Below are 18,459 nucleotides of genomic sequence, written 5' to 3'. Positions count from 1 at the left end.
AACGAATCGTGTATCTATTAGAAAAACATATTGCTTCCTAAATTTCGTAAAGTAATAAAAAACGATCGCCTAGAAAATTTATAAAAGTTTAATACACTAAATACTCAAGTATGTATACTCATTAACAAGTGGCACAGACTTCTTGACTGCTCGTGAGAGAAATTGATCGTCGACGATGGTCGAGGAGACACGGAAAGATGTTTATTGTACAAGCTTTTTCAATGGAAACCGACTAGCTTCGATAGCAATGATTACGGGAAGGAGTTACATGATTTACAAACATGTCAAATACCTGAGAAGAACGTGATCACGAGCGCTACAGCGAGTTAAATCGCGCGCTACCCTATTATATCGTCCGTATACCTTTTTCTTACAATGACATGATTGCCACTACGTTATTTAATAATCGAGACGTCGATATCTATACAAGACCTATGCGAAAAGCTACGATGACGACGGGACAAAAACGTATAACGTATAAAAAAAAGCAAGAGTTCAAAAATGGATACATCCGATACATCCAACACTTTCTCTCGCTACGAATTACGTAATATCCAAATTGATATTCCATATAGTCGCTTAGCATCTCAGAAACATCGCCTAAGTATTCTACAGAAATCCATCGAGAATCGTATACAACGGAGGATCACTCCGGCGTTTATTATGCGCGAGTAACTAGCAAATAGTCATGCGAATGAGAAAAAGATTTTGCAAACATTCCTATTGTATCGGTACAGTCTTATTGTTAGTAATCAAACGGTGATAGCAGTATACTTGTTGAATACATTTACATAAACAGTTTACATAAGCATAGCAAGAAATTTAGAATATATATTTTAAGAATTTTACAACTTGTTTCATTTATTTAATAAATTATTTAGTTAAATGGGAAAGCAATTGCGCGTAATCCTAAAAATAGAGTAATTTTTTGTAGATCTCATGAGTTTCTTTAAATGTATATTGTTTTTTAGGCAGTCTAGTAAAATTGTTTACTTTTTATAGAGCAAGTGTCGTTTGATTTTAAAGGATGTTGTTGTTTTGGTATAGCTTCTAAATTTATATTCTTCTCCTAAAAGGAAAAAGCGCTTGCGGAGCATAACTGGTATAAAATTTATGGCGATGGTTGAGATAATGAAGCCGCGCGTTGTAATATTTCTCTTTTACTTTCTTGTTAATCTTTCCGGCTCGATTACGTAATCCGCCAACAACAATCGTATTGCGCAAACATTAGTGGCGTTTATGTAAGCTAATAAACATTAGAACGTAATATTTCATTTTATAAAACACATTTTTGTTGGTAGACATTCGATTTTTAAGATCTTTTAGGATATTATGTTTTCTTGGTCAGTCTTATACAGGCTTTCCATCCATTTAACTTCGACCACGATGAGTAAATGGAGTAATAAAAGTACGCATGTTTCAGTCGGAGGCAACGACCTAGAGTATCCCGAAAATAATGTATGCCAGCAGCAGCATTCCATCCTCAAAAAATTTTTAGTCGATTATTTACTAAGTAAACCGATTTTTATTAAACGAAAATGTTATCCAAGATTTTTACCGTTTATAACTTTTATAATTTTAATTACACTTAATATATGAAGTTACGCATTACATCTGAGATTAGACTTTCGTTAAAAAAATAATGGGATGCTATATAATGTTGAGAAATAAAATGTTGCTACTGAGATACGTATTTTTTTTTTAGAATCCTTCAAAAAGCACTCATGAAGCAATTTATTTATACAATTTATACATTTATATACGATTAGAATTTTAATGAAAAGATTTTTTTAATGACGTATAATAAAAGTTTTGACATCATATGAGTACCACCGATACTTTTAATTCGTAATGAGCGATATTAATAAAATTTACACGTCAACAGACAGTGAAATTACGAAATCACATGATAAAATTTCAAATATTTGTTAATTATACATGCCGCGTTAATTATCGAATAATTGTTACAGCACATAGATAATACGACATAATCGGAATATTGCGTCATAATATTTTACGTGGCAATGGGTGGCGATCGTGATGCAGCGAGATGTGCACTGGTCTATAATGAGCCGAGTTCAAATCCGATTAAAAATTTCGTCGGTTTTTATTCGATCGCCACCTCTCAGATCATCTGGTAAATGATAAGTAGTGGGACATGGGACCTCTCATTATCACTTGACATGGATGCCATTACACATGCACAACATGGTATATAGTCCGTGTAATAACCATCAAATCCGAATTATGTTTTCTTGTTCAGTCTACAGGCTTCCCGTCCATTTACGTAACTTCGACCATGATGAGTAAATGGAGTAATAAAAGTTTTTCCTCAATTTTTCCTAACTATAATAATAAAAGTAATCCGTTTATTAAAAAATATTCCCATTACCATATACCCATACAATGATATGTGATAATAAGCGACAGTATACGCATAATGTATGCAGATTTTGTACGAGCCTTCTTCGCGACATATCTCTAATCCTTACATGAACAGTTTCTCTATCTACTAGTACATACGTATAACTAGAAAAAAAGATAATATAATAAATCGACGAATGGGTGTAAGGTAAATGGATAAATAAAAAAAAAACAATTTACAAATAAATATAAAACATATATTTAAATTAAATGCCACAAAATATCTTGCTTTATGACAAACCTGAAGTCAGAGTGTCCCTTTTTTTTAGATCCTCCACGTGAAATTACAGTGCTAAAGAGAAATAGATCGACTATCCGTCGTTCTAAACGGTAACGTGCACACGTTTCAACAACATAATAAAGCAACATATAATACCGGTATGTCGGAAATTAAGTGAATGTTTTATACGCGCTATTTGAGGAAAAAATATATTTAAAAAATTCGCTAAAAGTCATCAGCAATCAAATTTGCCGGATGAGTCCTTCCGATCTCATCGATATATTCAGTCTTTATCAATTTATCAATCTACTATGTATTAATCCACCGCACCACAGTTTCACGCGGATTCGTTACAATTAATTAAAATACTAATCGTTTCGTGCCGCGCACACTAACGAAGCAAGGGGGAGTCGAGTCGAAGAAAAATACAATTGTCGCTTCTCTCGTTTCTCTCTCCTTCGTTTTCTTCCCCTCTTTTAGGACTAAATGAAACTTTCTTAGGTATGTAACAAAGCGGTTTCAGTCACCCTAATGCGGTTTGTGCCTCTATAAAAAAATAAATAAATTAAAAGAAATTCATAGGAATCCATTTCGAGTTCAAGATTAGATTAAAATTGTATTTTCTTTTATTCGTTCCTATATAATGCCAGTATAATATAGTATATGTAGAGAAGAATGTTTTCAATATGTCTTGACTCTGATTACAGTTGTTAAAGTGGATGTGTGAAAAAAAGATCTAATATTTTTTAATTAATTCACAATTCAAATTCTTTATTTAAATTTTGTAAAATAAATTTCTATGAATCCCTTTCAATCCTCTTTTTTTACATCGGCAGTACAGAGACATGCCAGCACCAAAATCGACATTGTCCATGCATTGCCGACGATTGCAAGAGCGTAAGCTTTTGGAAACGAATATGCTTTTTTATAATAACACGTTAAAGTTAACGAAATTTTTTATTATTATCGTTAATAAATCGATTATGGATCGTCTATTATTGCTGTATGGGAGCTTGGACAATAACGCGGAAAATCCGTGGCTCCTCCAGTCATTAAGTCATGCATTGTTAGCTAAAGAGCAAGTTCTTTAACGGTCATTCGTCTATCGGAATCGCATCGTTTCTCGAGACCGCTCGCAATCCGTTGACACGACCGTTACGCGCCGAGCAATGAACACTAACTGTGGTACATACAGGTGGCTTTCAGGAAAGCAGGGAACCGTATCGTTTCGCGTATGGACTTAGCCGTCCGCGACATTTCGTTGACTCGTGTTATTTCGCATATTGGGCTAACTGTAGCTGCCTGTTTCTCGTCTTACGTCGACATCGAGCGACTGAGGCTCAGAATTAAGGAATCGCGTTCAGTGCTAAACGTTGCGCGCAATTTTCATCGTTCCCACGATTCTTATGTCAAGTAAATGACGCTATACAGATCAGGAAGGACTACATCCAATATGAAATGCGGCATTATACGCGCCAAGTCACGTAGGTGAGACGCCCGTGAAGCAATTAGAGTTTCAATGCTTGCGAGAATTCCAGCGGATTCTTCCTTCCCCCCCTTTGCAATATTCACACAGATGCATATACATCATATGTAATACGTCCTTATGCAACTATGCGGCTAATTGATATCCGTATAGGTACGCGGGTATTTATCTGCTTACACGATTTATGTACAAGTTATCACGATTTCAGGTAGCCGAGAGGATCAGTGGCGATGATGTGAAGCATCGCTTTATACTGCGCGGTAACGATATTCAGCGCTTGTTTACATTCGTACATAACGTAACACACATATTCTCCATACACACACATATTCTCCATATTCCTCTTGCCGTTTTCCAAATAATTATCGTAAATTTGTCTAATTTTTATAATCTTTTAATTTTTCACTACGCTCACCAATAAAGAAATTCATTTATTAATACGCGAGCAACAACTAAGCGGAACAATGCAGATTGTCTCCGCAGAATTAGTAATTTTTTTTCTTGACAAGGCGAAATCGATGGAAGGTGGCACAAACGCGTCTCTTACGCGCAAGTCGTGCCGTCTGCCATCAGGAAAAGAATAGAACGCGCTACGTTCTAGCCGCCGAACACATGGAGACACATCTACAATTATCCTACTAATCATTAATAGTTAAATATCACAATCTATGATAAGAAATCCGCGTATATGCGTCTTGCCGCATCGCTAGTTACCCACGCGTTCATCACCCGTCGGAAAATTGCAGTGCGCAGAGATGCAAATCAACGAGTACGTACAAAAATAAATAATCGTCTTGGGTGAATACAGCGGGAGATTGAGTAGCTCACTAATCTGTCTGTTTGGGTCCGCGCGCAAACCTACGTGATGCGTCTACGATTTATTCGGAGCGATCGATCAATCGTTCTATAAACGAAGCGCTAAAAATAAAGCGCAGGCCTGAGTAGAAAGTCTTAGAAAAGGAATTTTCGAAAAATTCTATCTCTATAATAAATATTAATTCGTTTATGTCATAAGTTGAGTACGCGTCATAATATAATAATTATATAATAATTAAACAGTAAAGGCTCAGACACAATGAGAAAAATAAGGAATAAGATAAAGGAATAAGGAATAAGGCATGTTGCATCTCACTTTAATGTATGTGTACTGAAGTGAGATGCGACATTCCCTCATTCCTTTATCTTATTCCTTATTTTTGTCATTGTGTCTGAGCCCTAACACAGCTACATTATAATATATAGTCACATATATCAAAACATTTTGTTCATTTCATATCCTACAAGGATAAGGAAGAGTAAGGACCTAGCACTTTATCAGCGCTTTAATCAGTGCAATAATCGATCGTGCCACACAGTCGTTCGCGTAGATTTACGAGGACTTTTACTGGTAAGCGGAGATGAATACAAATTCGCTATTATTGAAGGGCAAATAGATGAAGTAAATTTATTATGTTTTTACGAAAGAGTTTCATTTAAAGATAAATTGTCATTTCTGAAATTTATCGCATATGCCAATTCAAGCTCGATAGAAATTTCAAATTTTCACCCATTGGCCTCTTCAATTTATGTATATCGAAACGCAATTTATTTGACAACGATTATATTCAATTTGTCCCTGTTATGTATTTACATTACAAACTGGTCTCGTCTTCGCCGTGAAATTCAATATAACGTAGAATGAAACCAAGTTGAAAAATAAATCACTCGGAGCTACAATTTCTATTATATTCTTATGGCAAAAACGGTAAAAAAAGAAAAAAAGCAGGTATAACGTTAAATAATGGCGCCTCGTATTCTCGGAGTATACATTTATGCAAAAGGGATAAGAGATCGTGATCGATAAAAAATATATATATGTATATATATGTATATACAATATATGTACAATCGTGATTGCACAATCATATGTACAATCTATTTATATTATGGAGAAATATATAAGTCAAAGTTCTTTCTCCTATGCAAAGACTATGTGTTTAGAGGATGCTAAACGCCTTTATCTATGTACAATATGGGACAGATATAATAATTTGCGATCTATTTACAAAATTTATGCACAATTCAATAAAAAATGCACGATATATATTCTGTACTGTGAAAATAATTGCGTACTTATATAACTTTACCGTTCAGTAAAACTGTATGTGTGTGTGTGTGCAGTTATATCAGTTTTTCATTCGATTAAAGCTCTTGGAACTTGGCAATAATTTATAATAAGGAAGCAATACGTACAAATGAAATTTCAAAATGTAAAAATTATAAAGGATATTCCATAAGTCATGTTTCTCTCTTTCAAAAAACATATTGAATCTTTAAAAAACCCAGCACAATTGGATTTTTAAAAATAATTCGTAATATGCTTAACAATTTCAATTCCGACTATGATTATGAAATTACAAATGAATTGGGATGTATTAAATATACGTCCGTCATTATGCTTTTAGTAGAAAGATCTAGTGAAAGATTTTACAATTAAATCGCAATGTCGTTCGATTTATAACATAAATATTCTTGATACAAAACGCAAATTCTTACCTTGAAAAGCACTTCGAAATCATCTAATAAAGAATTTGTCTCCGTAATCACTGCGAGAGAGTCGTGACACGTGTTGTTAAGAAAACAGGACTGAAGGAATGTTCTGTGTCACGAGCTGTATAATAAGTCACCCAATAGTAGACCGTGAAGTTTCTGTGCAGAAATTTTATGGTATCGCAACGTTGTTGTGCATCCATTCATTCATTCGTTGTTATCACAAGACGTGCTCAATGCTCTCAAACGTTTAGCTCTTGATCTCTTCGCATCTATTCTACATTATAAATTCAGCGAATAAACGGAAATGGGACATCAACCCGTTCTTTCTTTTTATGGAGTTTCACGAATTCAGGTACACGTCCAGATACGCGATCATCATGAGCCGTCGCGATCGAGAATTCTTCCTCGATGCTTCACGACAATCAGCGTGCTCGTGATCCGGGTCCGAAAACTTGGTGCTGCGCGATATTACGAAAGATGATATCACGCATTGAAGGTTCAACGGGAGTGTCATCCAGGGCGATCCGTGATACGTCGCGATTGATATACTCGTTGCGCGAAGTGATCACATTGCGATGATGGCGGAAACAAGAGTCTTCCCCCCTCGACGGGCTGTATACGCAACATCGATTGTGACGGCGATGATTAGGATGATGACGTGGGCGACGGTGAAGAAAAAGGGGGTCTCGTGAAGATAAAGAGGTAGACAAACGACGCCCGCGACACACGGTCCTCAGCCCGGAGTGGGTGGGGTCTTGTGTCAGTGAATATTAAAGTTGTATTGTTTGCGGCTGGACGAGATGCGGAGCCACCGGCTAACCGCTAACGGCTCCGGATGACAATTCGACCAGGAGATATCGCCAAAGTGAGGATACGGCGACGACGTGGTCGTTGCTTCGACCTGGATCGACGCAGACGTCGGAAAATCCTGCGACGATTGATACAACAATTGTTCGTGCTGCGACTTGTGCCTCTTCTGCTGCCGCGACGCCGAGCTCGCGTGGTTCAGTCTCTTGCCGTTGATTTGACTGGCATGCTGTTGCTCCAGCTGCTCCACCGGTTCGAACAGATTCAGACTCGGCACGGAAGCTTGCATCTGCTGATAGCTCCTGACCGAGATGGGTGACTGTGACGAATGGCTATTTGGCCGCGACTGTATCTGCATCACTAGTTGGGACTTGGTATCTTTGGTGGTGTAAACAGGCGAGTACATGGACATGGTCTCGGAATCGATGTCCACCGGAGTCTCGCCTTCGAGCACCGTGGCGACCACCGTGGGTGGTTGTACGCAAGTGGCTGGCAGTGGTGCCGGTACGACTGGCATTGTGGGTGTCGCGGTAGTGCTTGGTATCAAAGTAGCTACTCCTGGCGACTCCTCGCTGTTGGCACCCGGCAACGGGGACAGTGACGGCAGCGTCACGGATATCGGTGCCATCATCGAATTTGATTGCTGTTGCGACGAGCCGCTGCTGCCGTTGCTACTACTGCTGCCAGCGACGGTAGAATTGACCACCAGCGTGGACTCCAGATTCCGCAGCTCCTCCGAATTGACAAAGTCCTCCTCGAGTTTGGTCTAAAAAGAGAGAAACATTGGCATTATGTAGAGTAAGAATTATAGAGCCCGTAAGAAGAGGTGGCGTTTAAGTGCCTAAAAGAAACCATGCCTTACAGGTTTAGCGGAGCCATGCGGGGCCAGACACCGATAAAGCAAATCAACAGCCTGCAATAACAAAAACAGAAAACAAGTATCAACCGACACTCTCTGCGTCTGTATTTACGCGCGTTAACTCGTGGTTGTGTCTCGACTGGGTCGATCGATCCATGTTTGTCAGCAGAATCGCATAATTCTATATTTCTTTTTTGTTTCCATTTTATTTTTAATATTTTGAACATCTAAAAAAATTTACGAAGATTGATGACATTTATCTTTTTATCAGACAGCCAAAGTATTTAAGAAAAATTGTGCATATATAACAAATTAAAAATATTAAATATTTTAATATATCTATATATATTTTTTAAGCGGTTTTTTGGCTCCATTATATTATCTATTAATTTTATTATTAAAAAAATTTTTTATAGCATAAAAATATACGCACTCAAATAAACTTTGTTCTTAATAAATTAAAAATAATCTGTAAAACATAATATTAAAAACATAATGTCAAAATCGTACTACGTAAATTTAAGAATATGGTGATATATCGATATAAAATGTTGGATTTGATATTTATTTTTGTGAAAGGTACGTAGAAAATTGTGAATTTCTTCCGATATCATTTGGATATGTCCGGATTCCAATTTCCCGAGGACCACTAGAATTTTTAGAATTCCTAGAACAGCTCGTCTGAGCTTAACTTGATCGAGTGGAACAAATTTATTTTTACATTTATAGAAAGAGGTATTTCTCTATATCACCTTCTTCGAGTCAGCTTTCCAACATCTATTACTATAACGGTATGCAGAAATGAAAGTTCTTTTTAAAGCTTGATAAAAAATAAGAAAGAGAGACAACATCGTGCACAATATCTCAAACTTATCGGAACGTACACATTAATTTCGATAGAAAGTAAGAAAGCCATATATGTATCTCCCGTATTTTTCTCAGATACACCGAAAATAATAATATATGTATGTAATACATAAAAGAACAGTACTTATACAACTTTATTTCAACTACACACAATCAAACTGAAACTTTCATTTCATCGTTGCGCGAGCAATCTTGTTTTCTTGACACAGATTGTTCGCGCAAAAGAGCCTAATCATAATAGTAACGATAGCGTGGCAAATGAAGAAGATTCACACCGAGGATAGTACAGAAACAGGAAATTTTGGGGGGAGGGGAAGTATACGTATGTCCGAGAAAATTTTAGATACAAAATTGCGAATACGAAAAAGCAGTTGTTCGCCGCTTACCTTTGGCAGTGGATACGTGTCCGGTAACGACAATACGGGTGGTGAGCTTGGCGTTTCCGTGTCGGCAATGGATACCGGAGTGTTGGGAGCAAGGGGATTATTTAGGTTGGATACGGCGGCAGCGGCGGCGGTAACGGCCGAGGACACGGTGACGGTGCCGGAGACCGTCACCTTCGTCGTCTGCCGGCTACCGCCGCTATTCGGCTGCTCCTTCGCGGCACGATGTTCCGCGAGGAGCTTGTCGAAGGTCTTGCTGCGACCGACGACCGTTCGGCGCAGCGAGACAGTGTGCGCTTTGCACGTGAGCGACCTGGTGCAGGGCTTGCCGGTCTCCTCGTTCCATACGCCACAGTGCCGGTCGGGATCGTACTCGCGGTCTTTGAGCAACGAACGATCCGTTTTAAGTCTCTTCCGACGAGGCTGGCTGCCGCTACCGCTACCGCTGGGACCAGGGCTTTTGCTCGGACTGCCTCCGCTGGTTGTCGGCGCGCTAATAATATTCGAAGAACCGGCCACGTTGGGAGAGGCAGTTTGCACCGTGATCGACTCGAGAGGCGATCGAGGTGACGAGGAGATCGGCAGCGAGCCACCCGCAGACAAGTTCGTCTGATCCGCGGTACGCTTGACGGTCGCGTGGTTCAGCTTCGCGCCGCCAACAATTGGAATCGCGGAAGAAACCGAAGAAGGAGTTGACGGTTGGGTGCTTCTTTTCAGTTTGGAGACCTTGCAGAAGGGATTTTTTACGGACGGTTTTGCGATTGGAGTCGCGGGAGGCGGGAAATTTGCCATGCCGGAAGGATGGCGACACTCTGTGGCAAAATAGAAGGTGTGTTTACAAGTTTAATCCCTGCAATATACAAGTTGCCAATAGGTTTAAATATTTCGATAATTTGACTGAATAAATCTTATAACTGTAAATGGAATCATTACGTATATACATATTTTTTATGGTATAACAAAATTATTCTTTCACATTAAAACTTAGAAACTTTGACTTAATATTACGTCAAATTTTATATATACATATATGTATCGTCCATTAAGAAATACGTCAAAATTTTAAGTTCTCAAAATATAATTTTGGCTTGTAATTACATTCATAAAATCAAGAGAATCAAGTTGTTTCCCGCATTTAAAAAATATTTAAGATCCTTGACTATACATCATACTCATTTCACTAATGTAATAATCAGTTAAATATGAATATATACCCATATGTTGAATGAGAGCTTGCGGTTTCACTATGGCGTCGCATATTTCACACACTACTCCATAGAAATCATCCCTCTCTGGACAAAAGCCATATAAATCAATATCTGAAAAATGTTTCATTATATTAATACTACGGAAAATGTCTAAGAGAGAAGGAAATAATAATACAACACGATTGTGTTCATGTATTATTATTATTATTCTTTTAATATATATTGAGGAAACACTAATAATTATATACCATCCGAAGAAAGACGCGTGACTGAACTTGATGGCTGGACTTCTGTTTCTTCATCACCTAAAACATGAAATATGTTCGTAACAGTATCAAATATTAATCAACAAAATACTTATCCGAGAAAAAAATGTTTTTTAATGTACTATATAATAAAATATGAAATATTACATTTATCAATAGATTTAAAGACCCGTCAGATATTTATGCTTAATATCATACGTTCAAAATATTGCTTATATTGAAAAATTTACTATACATCTCTACACTCAAACCTATACTATTAAAAGATTATTCTCTAATTAATAGAAATATTTAAAATTTCCTCAACAAGCGTATAGTTCAGCCTTTAAATATAAATACGAAATAAAGAACACAGAACTTGATGGATAAGTCAACTTTATTCTTTTTATTTACATCTAGCATACATGCGTAACAGCTGTTGTACAAAATTCACGAGAGGATCAAATCGAGAGGGAAGAAAACGTCGCGTGATTCTCGTTTTCTCTTTTTCTTTCGGTAACAATAACATTGTCTCATATCAAAGACACCGTCAATCGAGTCTATCTGCCTATTATGATCGAAAGCGTCGTACGCTCGCTCGAATTGCATAATTGTCAGTCCTGAAAATCATTCGCGAAGCTTCATATTGGCGACGGGGGCGCACGCGAGAAATCACGGCGTGCCATCGTTCCCCCGTGCCATTGATAGATCGTACACAACACCCCCTTCGACCACGACATTGCCCCTCGCGCGTGTCGGCCGTGTCGCGCTACCATCGGCCGGACAAAGGAGCGTCGAAGCGAGGTTAGGGTACGCGCGCCTCCGACGCCCGTGGCCGTCGGCCTGGGGCCGCGGGCGTGCGGAGGCGGCGTCGCGATGGACAGATTGAGCGCACTTACTCATCGGCTTGTCCCGTCCGATTCTTTCGATCCAGCTGGACCAGGGCTGGCCGTGAAAGAATGTTGGGCTGTCACTTCCCGACATTGCCAATGGCGCTCGCGTTCCGAGTGAAACACGGCGCGGTCCTCGCGTGTATATAGCGCGACGAGATTGTTTTTCGGGGGCCGGGCCGCGTGGACCGTCAGGTGCGGCGCGGTAGTATACTCCACGCTATATCTACTCTCCCACACCCCCGCGATCTCCGTCGCTCCCGTCGCGCGTGACGCGTGTGTCCGTGTGTGTCGTGTGTCGCGCCGCGCCGCGGCCAGACGCATTTGCCTCCTCCTTCTCCTCCGCCTCTTGCCCTTGTTCGCGGTCCACGGTTTCCCCCCTCCCCGCTGATTCCACCAAGTACGCGTAGCACGCGCGAGTCGCGACGAGATACCTCTCAGACGTAAATTTCGACCGACATATCGCGCCCGATCGTCCGATGCCGTTTCTCGCGTTTCGCGACGCGTCGTCGTCGTCGCGCGTCGCGCGACCGAGATGCTAGCTCCGAGCTCCGTGCTCCGTCCGTCGGTCGTCGGTCGTCCTCGCGTTTCCGCGTGGCTCCTCGAACCTCGAACCCACCGAGCACACAGCACACACGCGCAACGCGCACTCGCACACTCTCGCGTCCCGCACGCGCGCACGGCCGACACTGCGGATCCGCGAGGCAGCATTGGCCGACGATGCCCTGACGTCACGAGTCGTCGGCAGCACGACCAACGTGCGCGGAACGGCCAGCCAATCGCGACGGGTCGAGTCGCGTACGACGACTACGACGTAAACGACGTTGCGCGTTCGTCATTCGTCGACTGCCGACCGCCGACCGTCCTGCACGGCTGACGGCAGGTGGATTGTGTCGCGCGTCGCGTCGCGCGTTGCTCCGATGTCATTCACGCATACATGACTTCATTGATAAATTTGTATTGAATGCAAACTACGCGATGCCGCCCTCCCTCTCATCCAACCTTCTTTATAAAACGAATAATATAAATATATCGTAAACGATATACGTTAGTTGCTTTTAAATCGAATTAAAGAAGATATTCGAAATAATCTAATTACAAGTTTTTTCCTGTAAAAAATCATTAGTGACTTTGTACTGTGTATAAAGAATATCTATAATGATTCAACGAAAATTTTGACTATAAAGAAATCACAGCATTCACAGCGCGTAAAGATATCGCGCGTGGTGACGTATCATTGAACTGTTAATAAATATATTTCGGCTTTCCCCAGTAATGTTTTGAAATAAATGTTTGCGATTATTTTCTGGAAATATTGAAATTTATTCTGTAATTATGGAGTTTTATAATATCATTACTTCTTTTTTTTTTGTATAAAAATTCGGTCACTAATTCTATTGTATATAAAAGCAATAAGTCATGCGAATTCGCACAATCACGTGACCTTTGTTTCGATCGCGTCCGAAAATCCGAATCCTCTGTCCTCGAGAAACCGGATCGATATAAATAATTCTGTTTGACGACTCTTCGAAAACGTACGATTGTGAAATCGCGTATTTCTCCAAAGAGACGATTTTGACTAGGAATAACCGCTGTCGTCAACGACCATAAATATCGACGATCCTTATCTTACTGCTAGAAGCAAATGCTTAAATTTACAGTCTTGTTGTCGATTGTCCGATTTAGAATTCGTCCGGTGTCTTAAAGTCTTAACCCGCGAAGAACGATCTCGAGTTCGGTTGCGTCTGAGCTGGCTGGCCAGTGTTGTTCGCGTCGCCACGATGGGCTTGGATCGCCTGCCAGTTGATGTACCAGAAGGGTTGCTTGTCCCTCGGCCAGGTCTTGATCCTGTTCACCAGGTCAATATCGCCGTGAGCATCGACCGGTAGATCAGCTGGATTTATGGTCGCGCTCAGAGGCGGTGCAGCTGCAAAACCGCCATCTCCACTGTCAATTCGGTTTCCGAGCAGCGTGTTACCGGTACCGGTTGTCGGAGTTCCTCGAACTCCTTGTCCCGCTGAACTTCCTTGTCCTTGAGCCCCTTGGTAAGTTGGAATTCCTTGAGCCCCTTGATAAGTTGGAATTCCTTGAGCTCCTTGGTTCACTGGGATTCCTTGTGCCCCTTGGCGCACTGGAATTTCTTGAGCTCCTTGATTCACTGGGATTCCTTGTGCCCCTTGGCGCACAGGAATTTCTTGAGCTCCTTGGCTCCCCGAGGTTCCTTGAATCCCTTGATTCGGTATGGTTTGGTTCCCTTGAGTTGTTTGAGCTGCTGGACCTGCTTGAGCCGCTTGCTCCGCCGCTATTCGCTCATCGATATATTGAGGCAGAACTTGAGGCAGACGAGAACCGCTCCCAGCGTGCCACGGCCGTTGCGACTGCACCATGCAGAACACAGTGGTGAAGAGTACGGTGTATTTCAGCTGTAATGGGAAAAATAATCTCAATTTCGATGGACGAAGAATCATTATACGGTAAAAGAATCATAAGAATTTCGTATCTGCATCATTTAACAAATTTAAATTATTTGGGAAGATTATTATTTACTAAACGTTGATACTGAAATAAATATAAATTATCCAAACAATCTCTCTTCTAAATTACACATAGTATAATATAAATACTAATACATAATATTCTTCATTGAGAAACAATAAATTCCTCTTTTTTTCCCTCTCTTTGTAAATGTTTGGTTATAAAAAAAATTATTTAAAATTAGAGAAATTATAGAAATTACAGAAATTATTTTCTTAATGGGAATAATCATTATAGAGAATATACCACGTTAGAAAAGTCTATTTACCATGATTGTCAAATATTTCGAGGCGTTTAGTAAACACGATAAACACGCAAATTCACCAGTGATATCCAACGGGACTGGGAGATTTAACGATCGTGCGATTCACCGTTCGAAACTCAAATGCTGGTGTGGCGAGCATTCCTTCTTCTATATAAATCGCTCGATTTTACCGTGATCCCCACTACGAAACCGACGAGTCATGCGTCTGTGAGAAACTTGACTGCAACTTCCCCCAGTCGTTGGATTTGCGTTATCTTGCTGGACGTTAAAGTCTGCAAAGTGATGTAAATAAATCATCACCGCCGGATAAGAAAATATTCCCTGAACGCGCATCCGCAAGCCAAGTTTCGAGCGAAGAAAATGAACTCGCAATTTTTATCACGACGTTCAAGTTATGTCGTCAGTCATTCTTTCGATCTTGGTTCATTCACGCGCGTAAATTCCGCGATCAGTGAAGTCCCTAAATTCGAATTCGCACAAGACTTGGTGATATTATTTGCTAAATGTGATTCTAAACACAGGAGTATGTGGAATATATACTATATATATAAAACAAGGTTTTGTTCTTTCTATTGCATATCAAGCTTTTCTATAATATCGAAGAAAAAAAATTGATAAATAATAATACCTTGAAATTCGGATTTGCAGCCATTCAGTTTGACTTATCTTTTCACTTTTTCAGAATTACAATTTTCTATATAGACATTCTAGAGAATACGAAATTTAGAATTTCGTAACTTATTTCCCAGGTATGCATTCGAAAGATTATGAGAATTTTGGAATAATCATGTCTGAATAGCGAACCGTGAAATTGCAAGGCCAGCATTGTCAGCAACACTGACAAATTTCATGCTTTTCTAGCCTCGCCAGCACGTTATATCTACGCCCATATTTGTCGTGGCTTTTTATTGCGGTTTTAACAAGATGTTGAATTTAATTAAGTCAATAAATCCATGTCATTGCGAATCCGCAGATATTGTTCGTGAAGAAAGAGATACGAGTTGTTTATTCGCGATGAATTTCTGCCTGGAACAGCGATAGCAGCAAAATCCACGCGGCAATTTCGATGCGATTATTTAATTACATTAACGAGAAACATTAGTAAAAAATGATATCTCAAACGATGCCGTAACCTTACAAAGACCTCTGGAAAGTATCGATACTTTTAATGCCAGCATATTTTCATAGATCCCTGTTGGAGCGCGCCGTCATTTCTCGTTAATGTCTAAAAGATAAGCAACGTACGAAAGCAAAAGCGGATTGCAAAAATTATTTGTACGATCGGCAGTTCATGGCAACGTAATCTTTATCATACGCGTAATAAAAAAGATATATGGAAGATAAAAATTATCTTATTATTTGTGACGTATCAACTAAATTCTCACATGTCGCTTTTAACTAAAGATTCTCGATCATTATACGAAGAAATGGGAGTAATGTTGCAGTAATCTCAAGAATTACATATTTTGCAAATCTTTTATCACAAATCATTCGCAGAACATTCAATATAGATAGTACTTTGATAAATATTACATTATTTCTCCAAGCTTATGTGCAGCACTTATTCACATAAAAAATATCTCGGGTGTCGCAATTATATAAGTTCGCTTATAATTTCTATCGATAACTCGCGTGAAATATGGTAATTACAAAACAGCGACACAAACATTTAATGACATACAGGAACGACAGAAGGATGGAAAATTAGTACATTTTCCTCTGAAGATTTTCTTGGAACTCGTTTTTCCGTTGTATTCCGACTTTTGTCTTCAGATTTTTATCTTCGCGCGGTTTTCACGTTCGAGCCGCGGTTTTTTTGTCGGTTCTTGGAACGAACAAATTTTTTTCTCTCGTTCTGTGACAACGTTCACTCTTTGCAGTTTTGCCGTTGGCGTATCAACGCGGAAATACCAGATCAGTAATCTGAACGGGATGTCTTGAAAAACACTTAAGTAGCGTAGGCACGAGAAGTTTAATTTCAGTAACGTACTAAGCCACATTACGTAAAATTAAGATTTTTAATTTATAATAATATATATAATAGTACTTCATGCCACGTGCATGTATGTCCAATACGAATATATTTATATATAATTTACGATAGAAACTTACTCATTACAATAGAAAATTGACGTAGACAGTGTATCTTCAGCCACATTTTAAGTCACTCTAAATGGCAACGAAATTTTCTCAGAAGTGATTAGATGAGGCATACGATGCTTCTCTTTGTGAATTACACTGCCTTCGTGCTTGTGCATCTAATCGAGAGCGCTTTTACGATTTTCTCGCAAATCGCGGTCACGCGAAACAGAAATACAGTTAAAGCAAAACGTGTTTACCATTGTTCTTCTCGTCCGACCACGATGGAATCAGATTGTGGGAATTAAAGGCCGCTTGCTGCTGCGGGTTTTAATGGAAACGGTGCTGAACTGGGTTTTTCCCAACCAGCTTTGAGCTATCAGGCGTGATAAATTTCACCGTGAGTTACCAGCGAGAAGTCACAGTTCCCGTTAAAAATGATAAAGCGAAATCTCGTTTGCAGTACGACTTTCATGAACATTTGTTGTCATCAGATTCGTGCAAATGGCAAAACTGCTCGATCACGATGAGACAATTGAGTTTTAAGATCATTTTCTATGATAAATATAAGTGGCTAAAAAATGGATCTCAACATAGATTTGCCCGCATTTATAACTTGAATATTATATATTCTAAACAAATGCTAATTTATTTTTATGAGACGAATATTTTTATTAATACTTCAGATAAACGCTTTAGCGAAAAAATTTATTATATTTATTCCGTATTACATATTTGTACAAATCAACCTCGACACGCCTAAAAACTTGCCACGTGGGTTTATAACATAAGTCACTGTGTAAAGTTCGGAATCACCTATACGTCATTGGAATAACTGCGCGTCAGATAATCGCCTACACGAATGAAAAACGATGATCTTTGATATATGCAGATCAATAAAGAAATATAGTAAAGTAAATAGTGATGTATTCCTGCGCGTTTCGCGCACTAGTAGTTACTCGAAATTTTAAATTAAATTATGAATAAATATATACAACCTCCCTATTTATTATATTATTTATGTAATTTGTTATTGTCATTATTATTATATTTTATTTATATATTATAGATATATATAAAACAATCATATAAGAATAAATTATATATAATTATAAATCTTTTTATAGTCGAACATTATAATAAAGCAATATAGCTGTTAATTAAGTAATAATAAAATTAATAGTGCAATAATAATTATATCGAAAAACCTTAGATAATAAATTATCGTCTAATCGCATTCGTCATCGTATTGTGGCATATAACATGAAATAAAATTTAAATCATACGATATTATAAAAATAACTGTTCGTGATTTGTGACGGATTTTTTTTTGTCATCGAACAAAAATTATATAATACAACGACGCAGAATCATCGATAAGGAAGTGTATTGGAAATCAATTTTAAATTTAAACATAGTGTCTTTAGCATAATGAAATATGCTAATCTATATTACTCAATAATAGTATTTGTTTATTTTTACTTAAAAAATGGTGAATATAAAAGATTGTGTGTGCGAATAATAGAGTATTATTTTTCTTGAATTGTACATATCTTTTATTTCCAAAAAGCTTTCACGATTATATTTTAAATGTATCTCGAGATTCTTGTATGACATGCACACAACCACTTTCTAAAAAATTATAATTCTTACAAGAGG

The 18,459-nt window shown here is 38.7% G+C and overlaps 3 protein-coding genes across 6 annotated transcripts in view; 1 reads left to right on the top strand and 2 right to left on the bottom strand.

The window, feature by feature from the left end:
- The window catches only part of LOC143906229 (vitellogenin-2), a 52,448-nt gene that overhangs the window by 28,955 nt on the left and 5,034 nt on the right, over positions 1–18,459 (top strand). The window contains exon 1 of one of the 3 annotated variants that reach the window (XM_077422150.1): positions 10,314–10,407. The exons of 1 other annotated variant lie outside the window; for it this stretch is intronic. The gene's annotated coding sequence lies outside the window, so the exon portion shown is untranslated. Of the gene's footprint in view, positions 1–10,313; positions 10,408–15,429; positions 15,471–18,459 lie in introns of those variants that run through there. One more of the 3 variants, XM_077422148.1, reaches the window with a different exon arrangement.
- Positions 1,826–13,064, bottom strand: LOC143906227 (uncharacterized). Of its 2 annotated transcripts, XM_077422144.1 has the most exons (6): positions 11,931–13,064; positions 11,035–11,091; positions 10,793–10,897; positions 9,582–10,390; positions 8,332–8,382; positions 1,826–8,235 (listed from the first exon to the last, which is right to left on the bottom strand). In XM_077422144.1, exons 1-6 carry the CDS (start codon positions 12,013–12,015, stop codon positions 7,423–7,425), a joined length of 1,920 nt encoding a protein of 639 aa, XP_077278270.1. In that variant the 5' UTR covers positions 12,016–13,064; the 3' UTR covers positions 1,826–7,422. The 2 variants fall into 2 exon arrangements, with proteins under 2 accessions (XP_077278270.1, XP_077278269.1); XM_077422143.1 differs by lacking the exons at positions 8,332–8,382; positions 11,931–13,064 and having other exon boundaries at positions 11,035–11,703.
- On the bottom strand, positions 13,280–14,882 carry LOC143906231 (uncharacterized). The gene is made up of 2 exons (XM_077422152.1): positions 14,725–14,882; positions 13,280–14,344 (listed from the first exon to the last, which is right to left on the bottom strand). The coding sequence occupies exons 1-2, from the start codon at positions 14,725–14,727 to the stop codon at positions 13,631–13,633; spliced, it is 717 nt and encodes a 238-aa protein (XP_077278278.1). The 5' UTR covers positions 14,728–14,882; the 3' UTR covers positions 13,280–13,630.

Source organism: Temnothorax americanus, unplaced genomic scaffold, assembly GCF_048541705.1.
Source record: "Temnothorax americanus isolate GAGA-0224 unplaced genomic scaffold, ASM4854170v1 Scaffold7, whole genome shotgun sequence".
In the NCBI taxonomy this organism is placed as follows: domain Eukaryota; kingdom Metazoa; phylum Arthropoda; class Insecta; order Hymenoptera; family Formicidae; genus Temnothorax; species Temnothorax americanus.
This window is presented reverse-complemented; position numbering and strand designations above follow the sequence as displayed.